The sequence below is a fragment of the Aspergillus wentii genome (assembly GCF_001890725.1).
Source record: "Aspergillus wentii DTO 134E9 unplaced genomic scaffold ASPWEscaffold_1, whole genome shotgun sequence".
NCBI lineage: Eukaryota > Fungi > Ascomycota > Eurotiomycetes > Eurotiales > Aspergillaceae > Aspergillus > Aspergillus wentii.
In genome coordinates, this window is record NW_024467832.1 from 3997748 (window position 1) to 4019409 (window position 21662).

The following is a 21662-nucleotide window of genomic DNA, read 5'->3' on the forward strand; positions in this document are numbered from 1 at the left end:
AGCCTGATGACCTCAGATCCCGTCTGATTGGTTCTGGCTGATCCGTTCGATCCTCCGTCGGCTCCGTCATGAATTCCGTTCTGGACGCTTGTTCTCGGCCAGATTCCCTTGCTTACTTTAACACGCTGTTCACCCTCGCTACGGAGTCGGTTGGATTTTATTAACCATATATTCTCTTCAATCTGGAACATTTCTGAATATCTGCTGTCTTTCAATTGAGTTCTGAAAAAAGTTGGGCGACACACCTGGCTCACCATGGCTCTCCGCCGTCCCTTCATCCTTCCCCAACAAGTATTGAGAGGGGCTTCTTCTGGTATCCGACCGGTCGCTCGCAGCTTTTTGGGATATTATAGAGATCAAACACGGGGTCTTGCGACTGTCGTTCCCCCAGTCACTCAAGATGCCACGGGGTCTAAGGGCCCTACTGCGATGGTCTTCTTAAACATGGGAGGACCATCGACGACTGATGAAGTCCAGGACTTTCTTAGCAGACTATTTGTATGTATACCCATCTTTCGTCGTAATACTTTCCAGTCCACTGACTGATCCTTCTTTTTATTAAAGGCTGATGGCGATTTAATTCCGCTGGGACGACTACAATCATACATTGGCCCGCTCATTGCCAAGAGAAGAACGCCCAAAATCCAGAAACAATACGCTGATATTGGTGGTGGTTCGCCGATCAGAAAATGGTCCGAATACCAATGCGAAGAGATGTGCAAGGTTTTGGACAAGGTTTCTCCGGAGACTGCACCTCATAAGCCTTATGTTGCCTTTCGATATGCGGCACCGCTGACGGAGGATATGTACACAAGGCTGTTGGAAGATGGGTTTGGAAACGGAAAAGGGGGTCGCGCAGTCGCGTTCACCCAGTATCCACAGTACTCTTGCTCGACAACGGGTAGCTCGCTCAACGAGTTGTGGAAATGGAGGAACCGATTGGAGGGCAAACGTGCGAACGGCAGCTTGGATGCTCCAGGCACAGTGCAGTGGAGTGTCATCGACCGGTGGCCGACACACCCTGGTCTAGTCGATGCTTTCGCGAAGAACATTGAGGATCAACTCAAGACATATCCCGAAGAAAAGAGAAGCGGAGTGGTGCTGCTTTTCTCGGCCCACAGCCTGCCCATGAGCGTTGTGAATCGAGGTAAGATCCGAAAGCATCAGGTTTGCCGCAATATCATAACTAAATATCTTCCAGGTGACCCTTACCCAGCTGAGGTCGCTGCAACTGTCCACGCAGTGATGCAGAAATTGAACTTCAGCAACCCCTACCGGCTGTGCTGGCAATCCCAGGTTGGCCCCTCCGCCTGGCTCGGAGCCCAAACGAGTGATACGGTTCAGGAGTATGTCAAGCGTGGACAGACCGACATCGTTCTTGTGCCCATTGCGTTCACCAGCGACCACATTGAGACCCTCTATGAGCTTGATCTCGAAGTGATGGAGGAAGCAAACAGCCCTGGCGTCAAGCGGGCAGAAAGTTTGAACGGAAACCCAATCTTTATCGAAGCTCTTGCCGACATTGCAAAGCAACATTTGCAAAAGGGGGATAAATGCTCGTTGCAGATGACGTTGCGCTGTCAAGGTTGCAAGAGCGAGAGATGTTTGGAACAAAAGAAGTTCTTCGCGGGTGAACAGGCCTCCTCTCTGGTGGTCTAAGAGTGCCTACTCAATAACTCTACTTTGCATTTTCTTTGTTTTAGATCTGGGCTTCGGCTGGGCGTTCACCATATATGTACTATTAACACGATTTATGTACTTGATCATTTCAGGAACCAAACCCATGAAAAGAATATGTATTGGATGGGCAAGGGACAATAATAACCATGTAAATAAATCTTAACTAGGGAATGAGTCGACATAATCATATTTTGATGCTGATAAAAGCACGGCAGCAAGCATGGAGTAGTTACTCGAAACACAGACGATACCGGCTACTTTCCTATACCTCGGCTTATTTTTATTTCGTTACTTCTTTTCTAGTCTTTCAAATTGTGTGCACAGAGCATCGGGGAATTTTCTAGCGTTACTTTTATTCTCAAAGTCCCTCGCATCTTCATTCTTCAACGCTAAATATCTGCACGCAACGCCAGGAACGGCTGAGCTAGTGCCTGAGGCATCAAACGAGGAATCTCAGCTGCCGATCAGCTCAGCTCAGCTGAACGATAAGAAAGCATTATCAAGATGCCGTGAAAGCCTCGGCGATCACACCAACCTTTATTAAAGCACGTCTCGATTATTAACGCTTATCATCAATAACTGAAGGATATCCGCGCCTTCCGAGCCTTGCTTCGAGGCTGTCTCATTCTGTACCCCAATGGCGGTGGAAGTGCAGAATCTCCCTGTTGCGGGGGATACGAACATGAATTCCCAGTTGCGCGACAGGCAGAACGCTTCTAGCCTGGATGGTACCAGTGTCCCTGGCCATATCAATGAGGGTTCATATTTACTTGAAGGTGCCGATAACGAAAGATCGGACTTTGAAGCCTTTGGAAATGACCCTGCAGATGGGGTTGATACAGGCAAGGGCTGGAGGAAACCAAGTGTGAGCACAAGTTCATCTCTCCGATCAGTTTTCATGCTTATATCCATCAGATTTTTTGGATCTTACCGATTCTTTTCCTTTACATGCTCAGTTTTGGTGGCACAATTGTCCCCCGAATCAACCTCATGTTGAACCTTATTTGTAGGGATTTTCTTGCTGAAAAGGCTGCCAAAGATCCCACTTTTACACCAGCTCCGGTCATTTTCGATGGAGAGAACCCCCAATGCCAGGTTGCGGAGGTTCAGGCCCGTATGGCACGGTTCGAGCTCTATCTCAGCTTGACAGCAGGGACCGTGTCAGCTCTGGTCAGTCCCCAGATGGGCCGTCTCTCTGACCGTTATGGCAGAACGAAGATTATCGCCTGGGCCGCGATTGCATCTACCTTTGGCGAGGCAATGACTGTTCTTGTAGCATCCGTGCCAGAGAAGATGCCCTTGGCCCTGATGCTGCTCGGGGCCCTGTTTGACGGCTTAGGGGGTTCCTACACAATTGTGCTCGCCTTGGTCACCTCCTATGTCTCTGACTGTACACTGCCTGAGAAGCGTGTGGTAGCGTTTGGGTTTACGCATGGGTTCCTATTTACTGGGATTGCAGCTGGGCCAGGTCTTTCGGCCCTTCTCATCAAAGCGACAGGCCGCCCCTTAGACGTATTTGTCATTGGCCTGGTGTTATACATCATTGTTCTTGCCATGGTCCTTCTGGTGGTCCCAGAATCTTTGTCGGAAGAACATCAGCTAATTGCCCGAGAGAAACATCGGACGAGAGAAACTATCCCGGATGGCACTACCTGGACGAGCCGCTTGAACCCTTTGAATCTCATCAAGCCCCTCTCCATTCTAATGCCGCCTGCTGGACGTCCAAGTGCGCTGTTTCCAAATAGACAGGGTGCCAGTCCTGCTCTGCGAAGAAACATCATGCTTCTCTCAGCCATGGATACCATTGTGTTTGGTGTAGGAATGGGCACATCTCAAATCCTCATCATCTATGCTGAATACATGTTTGGTTGGGGTAATGTCGAGTCCAGTGTTTTTGTTTTCGAGGTCAATGTTGTTCGAATGATCACCCTTTTTGTGCTCCTGCCTATTGTGAGTCGAATTTTCCGCGAGCCACCAAGCGAGAAACGCGCCATCACTGGATCCAGCACGCTTGACGTGTACCTCATACGGCTCTCGATTCTGCTCAACTTATTTGGCTACATCGGCTATTCTTTGTCAAAGCATGGCTCAGTCTTTACTTTTTCTGGTATTATTACGGCCTTAGGTGGAATGGGATCGGTGACATTACAATCATCGCTCACGAAACATGTAACTCGCGAACGAACTGGGCAGATCCTCGGTGCCCTAGGCTTATTACACGCCATCTGTCGAATCACCGCTCCAACAATCTTGAGTCTCCTCTATAGCGCAACTGTAGGGAAGGCAACTCAGGCGGCGTTCATCACTCTGGCAGCTGTCTTTGGGGGTGCCCTCTTGTGTAGTTGTTTTGTCAGACCACATGGTTAGTGTTCCTCCTCTTAAAATCTTGAAAGTCATTTCTAACCATTCAATTAGTCTCTCTTGACGACGTTTCTCCCAGCAACAGCCATACCGAGGGAAATTACCATGACGATACGGATTACCACGATGATGCAGCGGATGCGCTTTTACAAACCTGAAAAGGTCTTTGGGATATACGCATGGACGCTATATATCTATCAGTACATAGAGGATAGAGGATTTATCATCTTGTTCACTTGGTAGCGTCTTATGCTTTGATGTTTGGTTTATCTGGCTGTGTTCTCGCTTCTCATCCTGCCGGCATGATGGTAATTTTGCCATCTATTTTTTTCCGTCTAGTTCGATCAGTAAACAGGTGCTCTATATTTTGTGCTTATAGTCAAGAAATAAAATACTAAAAATTTTCTGGTATGCGTTCCCCGGAGTCGAATCAGGGTATACATACACCGGAAAAAGGATAAGCCACGCTACGGTGGGCGACAGAACCGCTTAGCGCACCCAATCACCGCAAACTTTCCGCGACGGAGAAAATTGTCTACTCCGACCATCATTATCAAGGCTCAATTGCAGGGCATTCGCTCTTTCAGAAGCCTCAATTCCTATCTGCACTACTCCGCCATATTTCCTATACCCTGATGCTTTCTACGTGATATCAAGTCCGCTGCCTGCGGCGCAATCTTAGCTCTCATCATGGTAGTCAACACGACCAACGGCCCCCCGGCCGTCCCCTCTCGAAATGCCTTACGGGTCCTCCGGAAACTGGCTCTTGCAGGATCAACAGTGGGCAGTTTCTGTACTGTTGCAGCTATCACATATGACGTACACCGAAGAGTTCGTGTCGCAGAGAGCATAATCGAAAACAAACGGGCCCTTCAGACCTCCGCCCCCAACTACGATGCGACATATGCCGCCAGGAGAATGTCCCGGATGATGAAGGCTGCGGAGGATGGTGAATTTATGGGCTTGGAGTCATTCAAGGAACAAGATCGGAAATCGCGGAACTCCCAAAATCCACAGCAGGAGGACCAGATAGGGGTGTCTGAGAAGGAAACGGACTCATCTGCTGTGGTTGATGTCTCAGCGAGTTTGGAACGGGCAGAGTCATTCTTGGAGTCAGCACGCTCACAACTAATTGGTACACTTGATCCAAGACGACACCCATCGCAAGCTTCAGGGCGAAGCAGTTTTCTTCCCCCTGAACCTATGCGGACCCCCAACCCCCTCAAGCGGTCAAAGACCCGCTTTGGACAATCTGATGCGGACACGAAGCCCGAGAATTCAACAACATCTCCGGACCCAGAAATCCAGGAGCAGAGCTCCGTGCTAAGACAGATGCAGGAATTGCTTGAGAATGACCGGCCTATCGAGGCTGCGCAGCTATTCTTGGAGTCCCATCCTGCTTCGTTAGAACGAATTCCTTCCGATAGAAAGGAACTTGCGGTACAAATATTTTACATGAATTGCAGGCAAGGCAACGTGTTTATTGCTAGAAATATCTTCGAGCGACTAGAAGAAGTGGATAGCATAGATACAAAGATGTGGGAGTCGCTGATGTTTTCATTGGCAAAGAAAGGGAGTATCGAATCTGTTGCTACAATCTACACACGATATATGCGCAAGTTTTCGGTTTCTGACGACATGGTGGATGTTGTGCTCCGTTCTCTTCTGGAATCACACCGACTTACGACGGCCAAGTGGTTTCTACTTCGAAATCTGCGAGTTGATCGGAATTCTGGTTTGAGTGGTGCATATCTGACGGGACTTTGGAAGAAAACAAGAAGCATCGAGCTCTTGAACGGGCAACTGAAAAAACTATTGAGAGTCCACCGAGCCATGGGGAAGGAGTTTAGCGAGAAACTATTCAATCCAGTGGTGAAAGCCTACGTTGAGTTTGGCAGAGTTGCTGATGCCGAAGCTTTAGTGGAGGATATGAAAACTAACTTCAACATTCCGCCCCGATGCCGTACAAAAGGACTGTTGTTGTATGGCAAAGCTCTAGCCTGCGATTGGGAAGAAGTCGAGCTCGGACTCCAGGAGATGTATGACTTGGGAATGACTCAACGACGGCGTGATTTCACGCCAATTTTTGACCGCATATTCTTGGAGTATTGGGTATCTCACTCAGGAACTCAGATTCGGGACTTTGTCTTCAAATGTATCGACAAGTTCAATATCGTTCCTGATCGTGTCTTGTACAAGCACATCCTGGAGGCTTTTGTGGAGAAGGGCGATAGAGATATGATTTTTGAACTCACCGACATGGCTCGGGAACGATCATGGAAAATCCCTATCAAGGAAGAGGAATTCCTGGAGACTTTGCGGCGCCGGCGCCATGCACTGGAAGGGGCGCCTGTTGGTTTCTGGCATATGCTGCAGGCAGCGCGTATCAAACACGGACAGGCTGCTACTTCACAGCGTATCCTAGGTTACGACCAACAGTCATTCCCCATAGACGAGGTGAATAAAATGCCGTTTACACAAAGCACTTTGCCATGGCACCAACGGACACTGCAAGAAGGGAGTTCTTCGAAACCAGTTGACCAGTACCAAATGCTACACAAACGAATGTCGCACTTCATGCACGTTGGCAAGATGACGGAAGCACTGAAGTGCTACCAGCATGCGAAAAACGCCAAGTTCCAAATGAAGCAGCACCATGTTGAATTGGGTGTAATCGCAACGTTATTGGAACATGGTCTCGAAGCCGCTCGAGCTCTTATCGACGCTGAGTGGCGGTATCTTCGTGATTCCGTTCGATTCTTCCCTATATTCTTTCGCCAACTCACGGAGATGAGCTCGACATCTGAAGAGGAAGCGATTAAACTGGCTGTTCTTCGATTCTACGAGCTTTGCTCAACAAACAAGAAGTTGACTGTCAAGCATCATATGACAGTCGCAACCACCCGGCGCTTGATTGCTACGCAAAAACCACAAATGGCGATTGACCTTCTGTCAGCTGTCTACATGTCCCGCTACCGAAATTCGGCGGATTTCGATGGTGTCTGCATGAAGATGTTTGTACGAGCTTTTGCAGAGATGGAGAACCTCCGAGGAATTCGGTGGTGTGCTTTGACCGGCCTCTCGCATAGTGATGCTTCCGGTCGGGACTTTGTTGTCGAAGTCCGTCGGGTTGTCGGTGTACTAAGCCGGAGATTAGGCGCATCAGTCTCATCGTCCCCCAAGGATGCGGCCAACACGACCGAACAGTTGGAGTATCTTGATCTCATCGCCGAGCTTCTCGAGAAAAAGAGCCAAGGAGACCCGCTCATGTGGGAATTGCGACCCGATCCGATCAAGAAGCGATTATCTCGACGGAAGCTAAAGCAGCCCGTTGATGAGAAGTATTTGTTTAGGCAGTCGAACATCCGGGAGACGATTGAGGGATGGGATGAGGAGTACGAATTGGAGGCAGTCCTTGGGCGATTGGACAACATCACTGCCCCCGTTACTGTCGAGTAGAATGAATCGCAGATCTTGGGCGATAAATGGCTGAAAGGAGATTCTTCTGCCTGGTTCTGTTTATAATATTCTGGGATAGCCATTCCCTTCTTACTGTATATCAATGACCGTCGTTCTGTACTATATATAGCATTTGCATTCAACCATGAGGATTACAAGCATATGCCACTCGTCAATCTTACGATTAATACCCAGATAACAAACAGCCAATTATAGAAATAATAAATACACTTCCGAATTGCCCGGCATTGTCTCATAGGCCCATCGATCATACGTTCCTGAGCTCCCTGACTAGTGGCGGGAAAACTTTCACATGTCACGCCACGCTTTTTCATCAACAACTTTTCTTTTCCCCCTTTCTATCCCCTCCCCTCCACCAACAGCAACAATTGCTCTCGCCTTTCTCATTCCCATATTTGCGTACTGGGTTTGATTGATTGAAATATGCTCCACGACTCTCGCCACCATCCTCGATCCTGTTGACCTTCCTTCATTCGTTCGAACACCATGTCCCTTAACGGCCATATCTTCAAGCCCTCCGATGCGGCGGAACAACGACGACTACTTCACCACGAGGCCGACGTATTGATCGTGGGCGCAGGAATCTTGGGCTCTGCTCTTGCGGTTGCATTGGGGAAACAAGGACGGAGCGTGATACTGCTGGAGAGCTCGTTGAAGGAACCCGACCGGATCGTGGGCGAGCTGCTGCAGCCCGGTGGTGTCCAGGCCCTCGAGCAGCTGGGCTTACGGGATTGCCTCGAGGGCATTGACTCGATCAGCACACAAGGATACTATGTTTCATATTTTGGGGAACCGGTTATCATTCCTTATCCAAAGGGGGATTCATCATCAATACCCGAAGGTCGCTCGTTCCACCATGGCCGTTTCGTGATGAAGCTGCGCGAGGCCGCCATGGCTTGCCCCAACGTCACTGTTGTCGAGACCAAGGCTACAGGCCTTGTCACTTGCTCGCATACCAAGCAGGTTCTTGGTGCCGAATGTGCGACCAAGGAGGCCAAGGACTGTTACTTTGCCCATTTGACTGTCGTTGCAGATGGCTACGCTTCCAAGTTCCGCAAAGAACACCATTCTTATACTCCAAAGGTCCGGTCCAGGTTCTGGGGCTTGGAGTTGATCGATGCGAAGCTTCCCAAGCCAAACTACGGACACGTGCTCGTGAGCGATAACCCACCCGTTCTTATGTACCAGATCGGAACCCACGAGACTCGAATCCTTATCGACATCCCCGAGAACCTACCATCTGCGTCTGTCAAGAATGGTGGTGTTAAAAGCCACCTCCGGAACGTGGTCCTACCTTCTCTCCCCGAGAGCGTTCAACCGTCGTTTCTCGATGCATTGGAGAATGGCTCTCTGCGATCCATGCCAAACTCCTTCCTACCAGCCTCGTCGAACAAGACCGCGGGATTGATGATCCTAGGCGATGCCCTCAATATGCGCCATCCATTGACAGGCGGTGGAATGACAGTGGCTTTCAACGACGTGCTGACCGTGCGCGACCTGCTGAGTCCCGAGAACGTCCCTAACCTGGGAAACACCGATCAGGTTCTCAGCCAACTATCTGTTTTCCATTGGCGGAGGAAGAACTCATCTTCGGTCATCAACATTCTGGCGCAGGCCCTTTACAGCCTATTCGCTGCTAGTGGTGCGTTGCACAAGATACCCCTCACTCTATTCCCCCCTTGTTCTCTGACGTGTCCAAAACACTAACATCCGTGCCTTGCAGACGAAAACCTCAAAGCTCTCCAGCGAGGCTGCTTCCGCTATTTCCAACTGGGCATGGTAGACGGCCCTGTGGGCCTGCTCGGCGGACTAATCAAGAGACCCTTTGTCCTCTTCAGCCACTTCTTCGCCGTCGCATTCCTCTCCCTCTGGGTCCTCATCGCCGAAGCCCCCATCTACAAACTCCCCGTGGTCCTATTCCAATGTATAATGGTGTTCTGGACAGCATGCGTCGTCATTTTCCCATACATGTTGATCGAAGCCTTCAGTTGAGACGATTTTCTTTTACTTCTTTTCTTTTCTTTTCTTTTCTTTTCTTTTCTTTTTCTGGTGAAACGCCCCACAATAGAATTAATCCCTGCCCGCCTGTCCCCTTCTCCACCCCTGGGCCTTTATTTTATCTTATTTATTTATTTGCTTCTTCTTCTTCGGGACTGATTGATGCTTTGATTTGCTCATTTCGATCATGATCTTTGCTTCAGAGCGGACTTTTTTGGGGGTCTTCACTTACCTAGCCTATCAGCACAGATCCTACCAGGCCATTCCTACCCCCCTTTTGGTTCCAAGTCTATATTTTTTTATACTTGACCCCCGTCTGTATGTTCTGTCTGTTTGATAAGATGGATGGACGGGCTTGGACATGTCTCTGTTACTATTATTATTCCCCTTCAAATCTCCCCCTGCCCTTATCCTTTTTTCTTAATAAGTTGCAGTTTATTTCTGTATTTGTGTAACTAGAACGTATGTTTTTTCTTCTTCTTCTAACTTACCTATTTACGATATCCTCAAAAGTTAATCTAGTCATTACATGAATCTTTTTTCGTGTGTTCGCGCGATTTAGAGCTGTATTACCAATTTGACTGCCTATTCAAACATGTTTAGTACAAATATAGAGATGTAAGCTACAAAACAGAGAAACCAGTTGCGTATCTTTCAATCTTTATGTAAATTCAATCCAACTTCTACATCGCGATCATTGACAATCCTGACTGGCATGATATGTAACAAAGGCAAAAACATATTCTTTGAACACAGGAAAAGAAAAGAAAATGCAGTAGAAAAAAAAAAAAAAAAAAAAAACAGAAAAAGGAAGAAAAATCACATCAACCCACTCGCCTGGCTCCCTGCTATGATGGTATATTTGATATGATGATAATGATGATGATGCCGATTAAAAAATGATCATAAGAACCAAGGCCAGAAAAAGAAGTCAATCCATGAACAATAAAGAAGGGGGTAACCAGACCACTCTGCCCTTCTCTTCGGTGAGAATAGTGACTCGATCAGTCCACACTCCCTGTTCTTTTTCTTTCCTCACGGTCTGTTTCCTTGGCGATGCTCTCTCTTCTTTTGATCGGTCTTGTTTTTTCTGCATGCATTGAGCACGTCGAGACGCAAAAGTAACGCGTTTCAAGAGCATTGCGGACCGTCGAGGAAAGACACAGCCCTAATATGGACCGAACCGACACAACAACATGGCAAACGAGTTTGAGATGCAACAGCAAATCCAGGGGGATGTCAGAAATCTCCAAAGAATCCATATAAGGACAAAACAAAAAACAACAGATATCGCAGCGCTAGAAGACGAGGGCACAGATTTTTCATGCAAGTAACCCGCAGACCGTTTGCCAACCAGCCGGACCCCTTGACTGCCAATTTCCGTGATCCGACCTCTGCAAAACGCCAATGTTCGAGGGAAAAGAAAAATGAAAATGACATACATAAAAACATGGAAAGAGAAAAGTCGTATACCTTCCGTGAAAAGAACAAAACAAGGAAAAAGTAAAGGCTGCGCCGAAATTCTCCCCAAATAGAGAACATTGCTTGCCTCCTTTATACAATACCAAGGGACTCCCAAAAAATGATGAAAAAAGGAAAAAAAAGGTCGAGGGCTCCTCTAGTAAATTTGTCTGTCAAATTCGGAGCAACTCAGACATCGCAAACTTTTGTTGGCACAAACTATACAAGTGCCATTGACGTTGTAGGCATTCCAAAGCGACCTGGAAGGGAAATGGCCGGAAAGAAAGTGACACTTCGCAGTCCACTTGGCCATTTTTGAGATAGGCCGGGATCAAATGTTGCTGATTGGACTTTGCCGCAATCGCAACAGCCTGCAACGTAAATGGGATATTTATTTATTTTTTCTTTTCTCTTTGATTTCAAATCAACAGCGAGTATGGAGAACGTGTACCACTCATTCTCTTCTTTCAGCCGCCCTTTCTCAGGGATTCATCCGCAGGAAGTGGTTCGGCGCCACCATGGACACCCTGTCGTTCTGCTGACGACTTCGCATTCTTCTTCTGCTTCTTTTTCGTTGTCTGCCAGCCACTGCTTGTGTGCGTGGGACCAGAGTCATGGTTCGTGGAGCCAGCGCCATTTGATTTTCGTGAAGGGTGACTGGTGTGTCGGTCCTTGTTATCACCTGGCCCTGTAGACGAGTTGTGCGACGCGTCATGTCGGCCCTTTGGCTTTGGCTTGTGATTGGTCCCGTTGACCTTTTCAGAAGCATCAACACCGTTTGTTCGACGTTTGCCATGCGATGAAGGGGCATGCGATTCTGCTGCCTGCGGCGATCCCGAGGCCGCCGGACCTTTCTCTGCCGTTGATGTAAACTGCCTAGGACGAGAGGGCTCTTTGTCTGTTGGGCCATGGGAATGAACGGTCTTCGGCTTCTCCGGTCCTGATTTCGATGGAGTCTCGGCCAACTTCTCGGCATTCGATAAATGGAGGTTTTGCAACCGGCTTGAAAGCAGACTAGATCTCCCGTTGTGTCCATTTACAAAAGGCTCGGTTGGATTTCCAGATTTGTGAGCATCGATGGGCTGCCGAGCAAAGGGAGAATGGTCAATCTCAACTGAGCTGTTATCCTGGAAATCCTGAGAAAACGAATCGGAGACGCTAGCAGGAGTATCCGTGTTGAGGTCGTCGGAATTCGAGGTACAATGGCTCATCGTGGCATAATGATCGATGGTTTCTGTCGGAAGGGCGGTGCGTTGTTCGCTCAAAGGCACAGACCCATCCACAATCAAAGGCCCGCGATCTCCAGGCGGCACTGGTCGGGAAGCAGGTCGCTGTTGTGAAGAGCTGCTCCTTGTAGCTGATGCAGAACTTTGGTCTGATTGAGCATACAAGTCATTTGATGACAACGCCGACAAATACTCTTGCGGATTCCCAACAAATGGCAAGATCCCACCGTTCTGCAGCGCGAGTCCGACCGGAGCAGACATTGGCGACATCATAGCACTTTGGTGATAGGCTTGCAATTGCTGGGTAGTCGCGAGATAGTACCCCATGTACTCAGCAGTTCGGTTCTCGTCCATGAACGTAGAGCGAGATGCATTGGGCAGACTGCTGGGCGTAAAAGGATTTTCCTCTTCATTTTGCGCGCCCTCTGGAGAGCCGGCAGTCTGGTGCTTAGAAGCATGTGATCCGTCAACGGGTTGAGAAACGGAGTAGAGTGGGGCAAAGCTCTGAAGATTTGGAGAGTTCATCGGCCGCGCAGGCTGCGAGTGCGCTCTGAGAGATCCCGGAGACCCATTTGCACCGGAAGAGCGACGAGGATTCCGTCGCAGATCAGGCGCAGCAGCTGTTGCCGATGGTGACGGAGGATTTGTGCTGGTTCCTTGCACACCAGGAACGGCGACTGGAAGGTAGGCAGGGTTGTAGTAAACTTGTTGGCGGAACGACGAGCCGGAAGGCTGATTTACTGTCCCAGATCTCGACCGAGAATTCTCTTCACTAGCGGACTCCTGCTGTGGTACCGGGAACTGTATGAACGGCTGGCGAATGAGGACCGGGGGAGATCTTCCCGTTAATAAGGCCTGGTTCTGAAGTTGGAGTCGCAACTCCTGTTCTTGGGCTTGCAGGATCTGGATCTGCTGATAGAGATGATCATGTAATAGATATTGCGCCTGTTGCGCCTGCAAAGAAAGTTCAGAAGCACTCATGCCATTGTTGGAGTGACGGAAATTGTTCGACTTGTTCGGCGTATTCGACGCCCGGCGACTACCGGAATGCCCACCGCGCGTATACTGGTTTGACCCTCGGCCACCACGGCCACCCCCACGGCCTCCTCGGGCAGAATGCGACGGAACTGCGGTAATGATGGGTCGCGGTTGGGGCGGGGGTCTCTCCCAGGTTCGCTCTTCCTCCGGTGGGAACTCGTATTGTTCACAACAGTCCGTGAGATCGCCTTGGGAAACCGCCTTGAACGCCCTGCGCAATTCCATGTGAACGCCTCTAAACGAAGTATCGTCGGCCGTGTTGCCCAGGTTCCGAGATGTGTTGAAAGGTTCCTCCACGCAGAGGCGATTATTTTGCAACAAATGCCAGCCTTTTCCTTCCTTGGAAACCAATCTTCCTTCTCGAACGGAAATGACATTCTTTTCATAGTTGAGGTCGTGACCATAGTATTTGAAGAATTGAAAAAGCAGCTCACCCACAGTCTGCTTGTTTTTTCGTCCATACCCGGACAATGCATTAAGGTCGTCATCGAAGGAGCAAACCAAACCATCATTGGTCAACCGTTTTTTGTGAGGGCGGGCCTGGAGACTCGGTAATATCGGAGGACTTCTCGTCTGTAGGAAATTGATGATCAGGCAGATCCACGTATAAGAGCTTAATGTGCCTCCCAAGCCTATGATCGACTGTCAATACCGATGACTTGCAATGCGAACCAGCTCCTTGACCCTAAACTTACCAGCGTCATTGAGTATCCTCCGTTTTGTCCAGTGCTTTATAATCATAGCCAAAGGCCGCATGCGTTCGTCGATTTCGACATATGTCCGGATCATGCGGGTATTCTCGAGCGCCAGGGTGTTGTTGACATTCATGTCGCACGCCAGGCGTAGCTCGGGATCCCAGATCTTCACAATGGGAACCTTCGCATGGGAAACACAAACGACCCGTTCCATACCATCTGCCCCAAGACATGTCAGCGACTGGTTATCGGGAGGATCAAGGGAGAACCGTACGCCTTGCAAGAACATCGGCCAATATACACACATGCTCCAACTCCTTATATGTCGTAGTTATACAGATATCCACTATTTCCGTTAGTTGACATGTCCCAGGCGTGGACCACAATTGTGAAACACATACCGTCCGAATCACTTGAACAGAGCTTGTTCCCCGAAGACCCAAAAACGTGAACCTTTATATTATGGCCTGGCCATTGGTCGTTGAAGAGCTTTTCGAGTTTGCAAATGAGTTGGCGTCGTCGATCATCGCTCTCCGCCGATGGCAATAACCGATCATATACCTCCATCATGTCTGCCGTCAGCCTCTTCTCCTCTTCTGGCTCCAACTGCTCTTTGAGCCCCTCCTTCTCCTCGGGTAGCAGGTCTGTTCCGAGACTATACGGTATCCGTCGCCGAAAAAAGGCCATGGCAGTTTCATATTTACAGACGCCGAACGGTTTACGTGACGGGGGGAGATGCGTCGTCTCGGAGTGGGTGGACCGAGGGGAAGTATTGCCGTGCGGGGGAGAGGGGGATCGGGAGTGGAAGGAGAGGTTGCGCGCATGCTGGTACGGCGTCGAAGGGAGAGAGTTGGATTGATGCGAGGTCAATGGAGGTCGATTCGGAGCCTCTGCAGGTGCATCGGAGGGTGGATTCCACGTCATGGTGGAAGGCTTTTCCGACACTATCGGTGAGACTTCACCTGAAAAGGGGGATGGTTTAGCATTCCCATGGGTGTCTGAGATCATATAGCAACTCCAACGCTGTCAGACAACGTTGGCCTCTGGGTGGAGTAGATTGGGATAACCCTGTGTGTGTTCAATGTGAATGTCTTGCGTAGACGACCACCCACAACCCCAATCTGAATTTTCCAATGTTCGAGGGAGACGCAGCGCCTGTAGAAGCGAGAGATCCAAGAATAAGAATTGCAGAAACAGTCGCGTTTAACGGCCGAATCGGACGGTGGGAGGTGAGGCGAAAACCGTGAGAGGGGCGCTGTAGGAGAGTCAACGCAGAAACCGGCCGGCGATGTGGTTCAGCAGCAAAATCGGATCTGGGTCGGGGTCGGAAAGGAAGCGGCGTGCACTAGAGATGAAAGTGATTCTTTCTAGAACAGGAGATGAATGGGGTTCTGACGAATCCACCAGTGGATGTGAATGAGGTGCTGGTCCTCTGTGGTGAGGTGGGAAAGTCGGGTTCTGGTGAACGCCTGTCGATCCTTTTAACGGATAGACGCAGCTTTTTAAGGGGAGAGAGTGATAGACTCTGAACGTGGAACAGCACCTCTGAAAGACCACCACAGGAAACAAAAATTCTGAGAGACAGGAATAACAGAGGAGACCAGCTTTTTGTCGACAAAAAGGACCAGCCCGGAATTTTTGAGGGTGATTGGGATTGGATATACAGTAGCAGCACGGGGGGGTGGTTTTGGCAGAGGGACACTAGGAAAAGACAGTCGCGCGGAGGGGGGGAACTTCAGGCGATCTGCTTGGAGGGAAGTGGTGAGCCTGAACCAAGGGGGGCGGCCTCAGGCAGGAGTTCGGCAGAGCCACTCGCCGACAAGATGGAGAAACGAGGTTTCAGGAGTGGGTTAATGGAGAGAGAAGAGAGAATTGGAAAACGGGGAAGCAAAGGGAAAATAGAATAAAATAAAGAAAGAAAGAAAGAAAGATGGCTGAGAGAAGAAAAAGAGGTCAATCAATGTCAATAGTCGGGAGTTATTGTTGGAAAATAGGGATGGGGAAGTGATCTGTTTGAATGGAAGCACAAAAAGCGTACGGAGGAGAGATTTTCCACTGGCTGCTATACGAGATGGTCTATTCTGGAAAGCTGAAAGTAATATTCGACGCTGTTAAGATTGTTGTTGTCTTAATCTTCTCCTGCTCCTGCAATAATACAACACGGAGTAGTCGCGAACAAAGACAACTACGCCGATAAATGCGGCAAGAGTTGTGCCTGAGGCAGCTGGATGGAATATTGGAAGCGTCTTCCATCAGAAAGAAGAGAAAGAAAAAAAAAAAAAAAAAGGCCAAACTAACGATCGAGTCAAGCCGAGTTTAATCTGCTTCTTAATATTCATGATACACATGGTGTCCTATTTGGGACTGACCAGTGTCATATATGAGCAGGTTCCACTAACTATTAGGACATTACTATGCAAATTCTACGAAGCCATAAGAACATCACTCTTGAATTGGAATTGAATAGTCCATCAAATCGGTCAGTCATCAAGTCATCAAATCTAGAGATCGAGAATAAAGAAATCGTGTCCTGCCCCGCGTTCTCCTTGTTGAACGAGATGGGGTGCCTTGCTTGCCAGTGTTGCACCTACACGTGCTCAACGCCGGCCAAGCCGCCTGTTCTTTAGGCCAAGAGGTAAATTCACTGAACAATTGAGCCTTCGCCTCGATACGGAGCATTATTGTTATGTCTCATATGATCCAAATCTAAAATAAGAACTATTGCTTTTTTTGTTCATCTTCGACGTCGTGGATTTCCCGAGTATGATATCCGTTTGTGACATTCCAGATAAGACGGAGCCCCTGAGCTCCTCCTATTCTTATCGTCTTTGTAACCCCATATTGCAACAAAGAACCCTGTGCAAATCAATATTGTGGACGTCTCTGGTGGAATTGAATGGTTGTTTCGTATAGGCGGAGTTATCATGTAGCATCTGTTTCTTTGTCTTGTCGCTTCTGTCAGTCTTACTTTGAATCCATGTAATATGCTGTAGACAGAGTCACAGAATGTATTAGTTGACTAAGGATCTTGTACAGTGCCTCATAGTTAGCATGTGAGGTTGCCACTGGCCCATGCATGATGACATGGGATGGAGCCTTGCAGCCACATTGGTCTCAATGAGTCTGACTCCAAGACGTTCTGTACATTAGTCTGCTGTCGGTACGGAGTCGACTGGAATGCGTCATGGATGGTTATTCGTCTTGGTCTGTTGGGGTTTACCAGCTGAATACCACCATATGCAGACATCAAGGCCATCCAAATATACAGCACACAAGGACCTTCGAGGGCCAAAGTTTATTTCTGACTGTATATAAATATGCAGTGTGAATAGCACTGCATTGGATTCAATATCGTGTATTACCACCTCGCTTAGGTATTGAATAGATGAACTGTGCACCTTTAGCATCATAGTCACTGTACTCTGTAATCACTATCATTCATCAGCATAGAGTCAGTACAAGTGACTACAATCCAGTCAAGTAGAAGCTGGATTCATTAAGAACCGGCAGGGGGCCCGAGTGTTGAGGATGCGCCCCACTTCATCCTCCTGAACTTGACCGGAAGAATTGGATGTCTTTGACAGTCGCATACGCCGCATAACTGACGGTGAAGATGTATGCACATAAGGGGCTGAAAAAAAGGAGAAAATACATCCCATTGACTACGTGACAGCCATCAGTCCACTGGAATTGGGATGAGTGGGATTTTATTATTTATTATTACTGCAACAATGCACCTGTTGAATTAATGAGATGCGGCCCGCCAGGAGAACAACGGCAAGCGTAAAAATCCCCACGAGGTCCACGGCTCGAGTCCGTTTATTTTTATGTTATTACCATACAGTACCGTATGGGTGTACCAGTGGAATTACGGTATTATTGGCCATATCAGACTCAGAATTAGATAGATTCGTTTCTACACAATGCGTGTGATTATATCTATCGTGTAAGTAGAATGCATGTATGATATAATGACTATCATGATTGAATTGACTGTCTAAGCACACTCAGCTGCGTAATGCGAGTATGACTGTAGCTGCCACAGAGTACCGTACTACCACAACATATTAGTAGAACTGATAAAGCATGATCTTATCCTCTATCGGTCTATCCTCTGACTCTCTGTTCAACTGAGGTGGGACAAGAGCACTGCAAATGGGTTGGTGACCCGACGCTAAGAGGCATACAGTCCATGTCCAGTGCTTCAAATTTCCGGTTTCCGGTCTGAAAGTCAGCAAGAAGAATGCATCATAATACATCTACTGAGGTCTATTATTAATTGGATTTATTATCATCTTACCTACTATCACCGGACTATACTATCTTAATAATTAAGGTGTCTAATGAGGTGGTATCAGTTAGGATATATTATCCTGGTTGATACACAGACTGTATTCTGAATACATGATACCAGTATAATACAGGTAATAATACCACCACTATTTCTTCCAATGTCTCTGTCAAAAGCAGCAACCTGGAGTACATATTCTGGATTAATAGATAATTCAGATAATAAAAAGACAAAACTAATTAATAGATATCAATTTCCTACATTCATTATGAACTACAGCGTGGAGGATCGGGGTTTAAAAAAAAAGCCCACGGACCGGCAGGAAGCGATAAAATACGGCGAAACTTCATCGCCAATCCAATTGATCCGATGCCCACTCTTTTTTCTCTTGTGTGCTTCGTCTTTACAGCGTCTCTTTTTCCTCTTCTCCTCCCTCGTTCTCGACTATCCCCGGTCAGAAAACGACGCTTCTTTTCCCTTCTCTTCCCCCTCCCTCCTACTCCTCCTCCTCATCCCCCCCTCACCCCCGTCGTCTAGGTTGCACTTCTTGCTTCCTGTTTCTCTTCTTCTCTTCCTTTCGTCCTCCCCTTTTGTCTTCTTTTTTACTCCCCTCTTTTTTTCTTTTTTTTTTTGTCTGGCACCCGTGTCAGACATTTTTGGTCGGTCGTACCTCAAGGTTAAAAGTCGTTTGATCGATTCGTGTTCTGCCTCGTTTACTCGTGGTTGAATCGCCCTGAATTTTTTTTTTCTTAAGGGCATCACTCCTTTTCCCGTAAGTCATTTACCGCAACTACACCACCATCATGCCCTCCCCCCCAAACATCACGGTCCTCGATATCCCTCAGGCAAATAAATTCATTCCGGTCGTCCCGTTGGTCTGCACTTTTGTCTTCGGATCGAAGCCTGGTCGGTTATCGCCAATAAAATCGTCTTGCCCGCGGCCGATCATTGCGAGAGACGGAAATCAATCAAATCTCTCTGATACGTGAAGGGAACAATTCGGGCTATCAACTCCCAAGGATAATTCCGGTCGATGTCATCGCTTGTCGCCATCCGCCTCTTGGACACCTGGCACTTTGATTTGATTCTCCGTGCTCCGTTATCGATCCGCTTGATTGCATTGTCATAATTGTTTTTGTTGCTTCGGTCCGATGCTTACAACTTTTTTTTCCCCCTTCAGACCGGTTAGATTTCCGCCTCCATCCACGCGGAATAAACGTCGTCGTATCGACCTTCCGTGCCGTCAAAGACCTTTCGTCAGTCCGTCGCGGTCTCCATCGATGATCATGGCCTACTACGAGCCTCAGGGTTGGCAAGCGCCTGCCGCACGCCAGGTGTCGTGGGAGCAACCTGCTCCTCCATCGCGGTCAGGTATGGGCTCAACATAATTTTGGTGGCTGGATATTGTTGGGTTTATCATGAGGCTCATTATATTCTTTCCTTAGGATCAAGCTCTGTTTCGCAGCGCGAGGAAATGCCGGCGTTTTCGTCTCAGTTTGACGGTATGGATATCAATATTCTTTTTCCGATTCGAGTCCTGGCAGTCGTCTAAATTTCTGTGGTTGACGACAACAAGCTGGCATATATTGCCGGCCGTTATTTTCTACCTGGACTTGCTGGGCGACTTGCGTTTTCGATTCCTGGATATAGCCCAGAAAGCTTGCTGACTTGTTCTCAAAGAAATCGACCGTGCCATTGACAACCTCGTCAAGAGTGGAAAGCTGTGGAACGCTCCCCGAAGAGATTCCATGCCCGTCCCCATGGGCCGCCCCTACCCCGACTACGGTATGATACTCCCGCATAGGACATCCGCCGGTCTCAAAATTCTAAACAACAACTACAGATCCTCGCGCATCGGGGCCAATGGCCCAGCGTCACCACTCCATCAGCGAGTTTGACAACACCCGGGCACACCCTAGCCCCAATCTCCAGGGTTTCTACGCTTCCCAGCGATTCCAGGGTCGTCCGAATGAAGTGGAACAGATGATGCAGGCAAAGCGTCGGATGGCGGCACAGCGTGAGAGGGAGCTCCGCAACTATCACCAGGAGCAGCAGTACAACCGAAGTACGTGGTAGCATTCGTCTTTGGAGCCTTTTCTTTTTTCGTTTTTTCCTTATATTCCCCGTGATCTTTTCTCCATTTTCTCACTCTTATGTATCCGTTGCCTTGTATAATACATTGTGACTTCATTTCTTTTCTGAACATGGGTTTTAATTTCTTTCTTTTTTCAAAGGCCTGCTTGCCGAAATGTCTGGGAACAAGTCCGACCGCTCCAGCAGCCCGGCCGCCATGAGCGAAGACAGCCGCCGTGACCTTTTGGCCCGCCAGCACAGAGCTTTGTACGGCAACGAAAGCCCCGCCTTCTTCCCTCCCGGCAGTTTCGCGGATGAGAACTCGCGCCCCAGCAGCCAAGCAGGTGGCACACCGACATCTGCCACTGCTGTTCGTGGACCGTCCCCTCGCAGCGTTGATCCGTTCGGCCTCACTCAGACCCCAGCAAGCACCGATGGCATTACTTCCACTAGCGCATCTGCTCTCCAGTCTCCGTCGCGCGCCAACAGCACGTCCTCCCCTAGCTCTGGCATTAACCCAGTGTTCGGAAAGTACGATGCTGCTGACCAGCCTGTCACTTCGACCTCTTCCCCTGGTCGAGCCGATTCGCCCTCTAGACAGGCTGCTTCCAAGCCTCTTGCAGGTCCTATTGGTTCTGTGGGCCCCATTGGCTCTCGCCCGGTTCAGCAGATGGGCCCTGCTCAGGTTGCCAACCCGGCCCTGAACAAGCGTTCTACCACCCCCTTGCCATCTCCGCTTGGCTTCGGCTTCACATCTAGCGATGCTACTGCTCCTGGGGCTCTCAACGAGCGTTCAGGCTCTTCCGCATCTAACCCGCCCAACGTTTCCGCTGGAGCTCCTGGTGTCAAGGATCCCTCTGGCCTCGGATGGGGTAACGGAACTGGTGTTTGGGGTTCTAAGACCGGTCTTGGTGTTCAGGCGTCCGTCTGGGGTTAAATCTTTCAACAGTACCACCAGTTGGGTCTTCATTACTGCATTCTTTCGACATTTTGCTCGCTTTATCGTGGCGTTATGAGAATGGGTTCCATTTTTTATCATCAAATATTGGGAAAGAGCATGGTACATATTACGACAGGGGACAGGGGGGTTTGTTCTGTCTAACGTTCAATTTGGTTTGATCCATACGTGGAGAGTTAGGTAATTGGTACAATGGTTTGGTTCACTGACTAGGGGACTTGGTTGGTTTCTGGAGTCGGTATTCCCCTTTTTTGTGCTTGAGTGCATTTTCTGTTTTTGTTTACTCATTTCAACATATCGTTAATCTCGTGTGTTTATGTGTGTGTGCTGGTTTTGGATCGCTTTCTTTTCATTATGTTGCGCGTTGTGTTTTAATTGTTTACTAGGAGCCTGTCGCCGGT

At 48.7% G+C, this 21662-nt stretch overlaps 7 protein-coding genes across 7 annotated transcripts; 4 read left to right on the forward strand and 3 right to left on the reverse strand.

Annotated features, from left to right (window-relative positions):
* Window positions 1-77: 77 nt before the first annotated feature.
* On the forward strand, window positions 78-2019 carry ASPWEDRAFT_35094 (ferrochelatase HEM15). Its single transcript, XM_040834150.1, has 3 exons — window positions 78-498; window positions 565-1147; window positions 1202-2019. Exons 1-3 carry the CDS (start codon window positions 256-258, stop codon window positions 1657-1659), a joined length of 1284 nt encoding a protein of 427 aa, XP_040695206.1. The 5' UTR covers window positions 78-255; the 3' UTR covers window positions 1660-2019.
* Window positions 2020-2317: 298 nt separating this feature from the next.
* Window positions 2318-7500, forward strand: ASPWEDRAFT_48090 (pentatricopeptide repeat protein; the record flags this gene model as incomplete). Its single annotated transcript, XM_040837057.1, has 3 exons — window positions 2318-2545; window positions 2596-3954; window positions 4699-7500. The coding sequence occupies 3 exons, from the start codon at window positions 2318-2320 to the stop codon at window positions 7498-7500; spliced, it is 4389 nt and encodes a 1462-aa protein (XP_040695207.1).
* A 507-nt stretch (window positions 7501-8007) lies between these two features.
* Window positions 8008-9513, forward strand: erg1 (squalene monooxygenase erg1; the record flags this gene model as incomplete). The annotated part of the gene is made up of 2 exons (XM_040837058.1): window positions 8008-9163; window positions 9245-9513. The coding sequence occupies 2 exons, from the start codon at window positions 8008-8010 to the stop codon at window positions 9511-9513; spliced, it is 1425 nt and encodes a 474-aa protein (XP_040695208.1).
* A 1177-nt stretch (window positions 9514-10690) lies between these two features.
* ASPWEDRAFT_271212 (uncharacterized protein) lies at window positions 10691-11261 on the reverse strand. Its single transcript, XM_040832955.1, has one exon. The coding sequence runs from the start codon at window positions 11059-11061 to the stop codon at window positions 10759-10761; it is 303 nt and encodes a 100-aa protein (XP_040695209.1). The 5' UTR covers window positions 11062-11261; the 3' UTR covers window positions 10691-10758.
* A 186-nt stretch (window positions 11262-11447) lies between these two features.
* Window positions 11448-14947, reverse strand: ASPWEDRAFT_48092 (PAP/25A associated domain family; the record flags this gene model as incomplete). Its single annotated transcript, XM_040837059.1, has 4 exons — window positions 11448-13876; window positions 13940-14158; window positions 14214-14285; window positions 14341-14947. 4 exons carry the CDS (start codon window positions 14945-14947, stop codon window positions 11448-11450), a joined length of 3327 nt encoding a protein of 1108 aa, XP_040695210.1.
* A 1656-nt stretch (window positions 14948-16603) lies between these two features.
* On the reverse strand, window positions 16604-16945 carry ASPWEDRAFT_35100 (uncharacterized protein). Its single transcript, XM_040834151.1, has one exon. It carries the CDS (start codon window positions 16863-16865, stop codon window positions 16674-16676), a length of 192 nt encoding a protein of 63 aa, XP_040695211.1. The 5' UTR covers window positions 16866-16945; the 3' UTR covers window positions 16604-16673.
* Window positions 16946-19516: 2571 nt separating this feature from the next.
* On the forward strand, window positions 19517-21240 carry ASPWEDRAFT_101068 (uncharacterized protein; the record flags this gene model as incomplete). Its single annotated transcript, XM_040827356.1, has 5 exons — window positions 19517-19601; window positions 19676-19732; window positions 19911-20015; window positions 20074-20295; window positions 20465-21240. The coding sequence occupies 5 exons, from the start codon at window positions 19517-19519 to the stop codon at window positions 21238-21240; spliced, it is 1245 nt and encodes a 414-aa protein (XP_040695212.1).
* Between the last annotated feature and the right edge of the window lie 422 nt (window positions 21241-21662).

What these genes read in the sequence shown, in the direction of transcription:
- ASPWEDRAFT_35094 (XM_040834150.1), top strand. Translation starts at nt 256, where the DNA reads ATGGCTCTCCGCCGTCCCTTCATCCTTCCCCAACAAGTATTGAGAGGG. An exon ending in ACTTTCTTAGCAGACTATTT is followed by an intron (nt 499 to 564) that starts GTATGTATACCC and finishes TTTTTATTAAAG; the next exon opens with GCTGATGGCGATTTAATTCC. An exon ending in CATGAGCGTTGTGAATCGAG is followed by an intron (nt 1,148 to 1,201) that starts GTAAGATCCGAA and finishes AATATCTTCCAG; the next exon opens with GTGACCCTTACCCAGCTGAG.
- ASPWEDRAFT_271212 (XM_040832955.1), bottom strand. Translation starts at nt 11,061, where the DNA reads ATGTTCTCTATTTGGGGAGAATTTCGGCGCAGCCTTTACTTTTTCCTT.
- ASPWEDRAFT_35100 (XM_040834151.1), bottom strand. Translation starts at nt 16,865, where the DNA reads ATGATAACTCCGCCTATACGAAACAACCATTCAATTCCACCAGAGACG.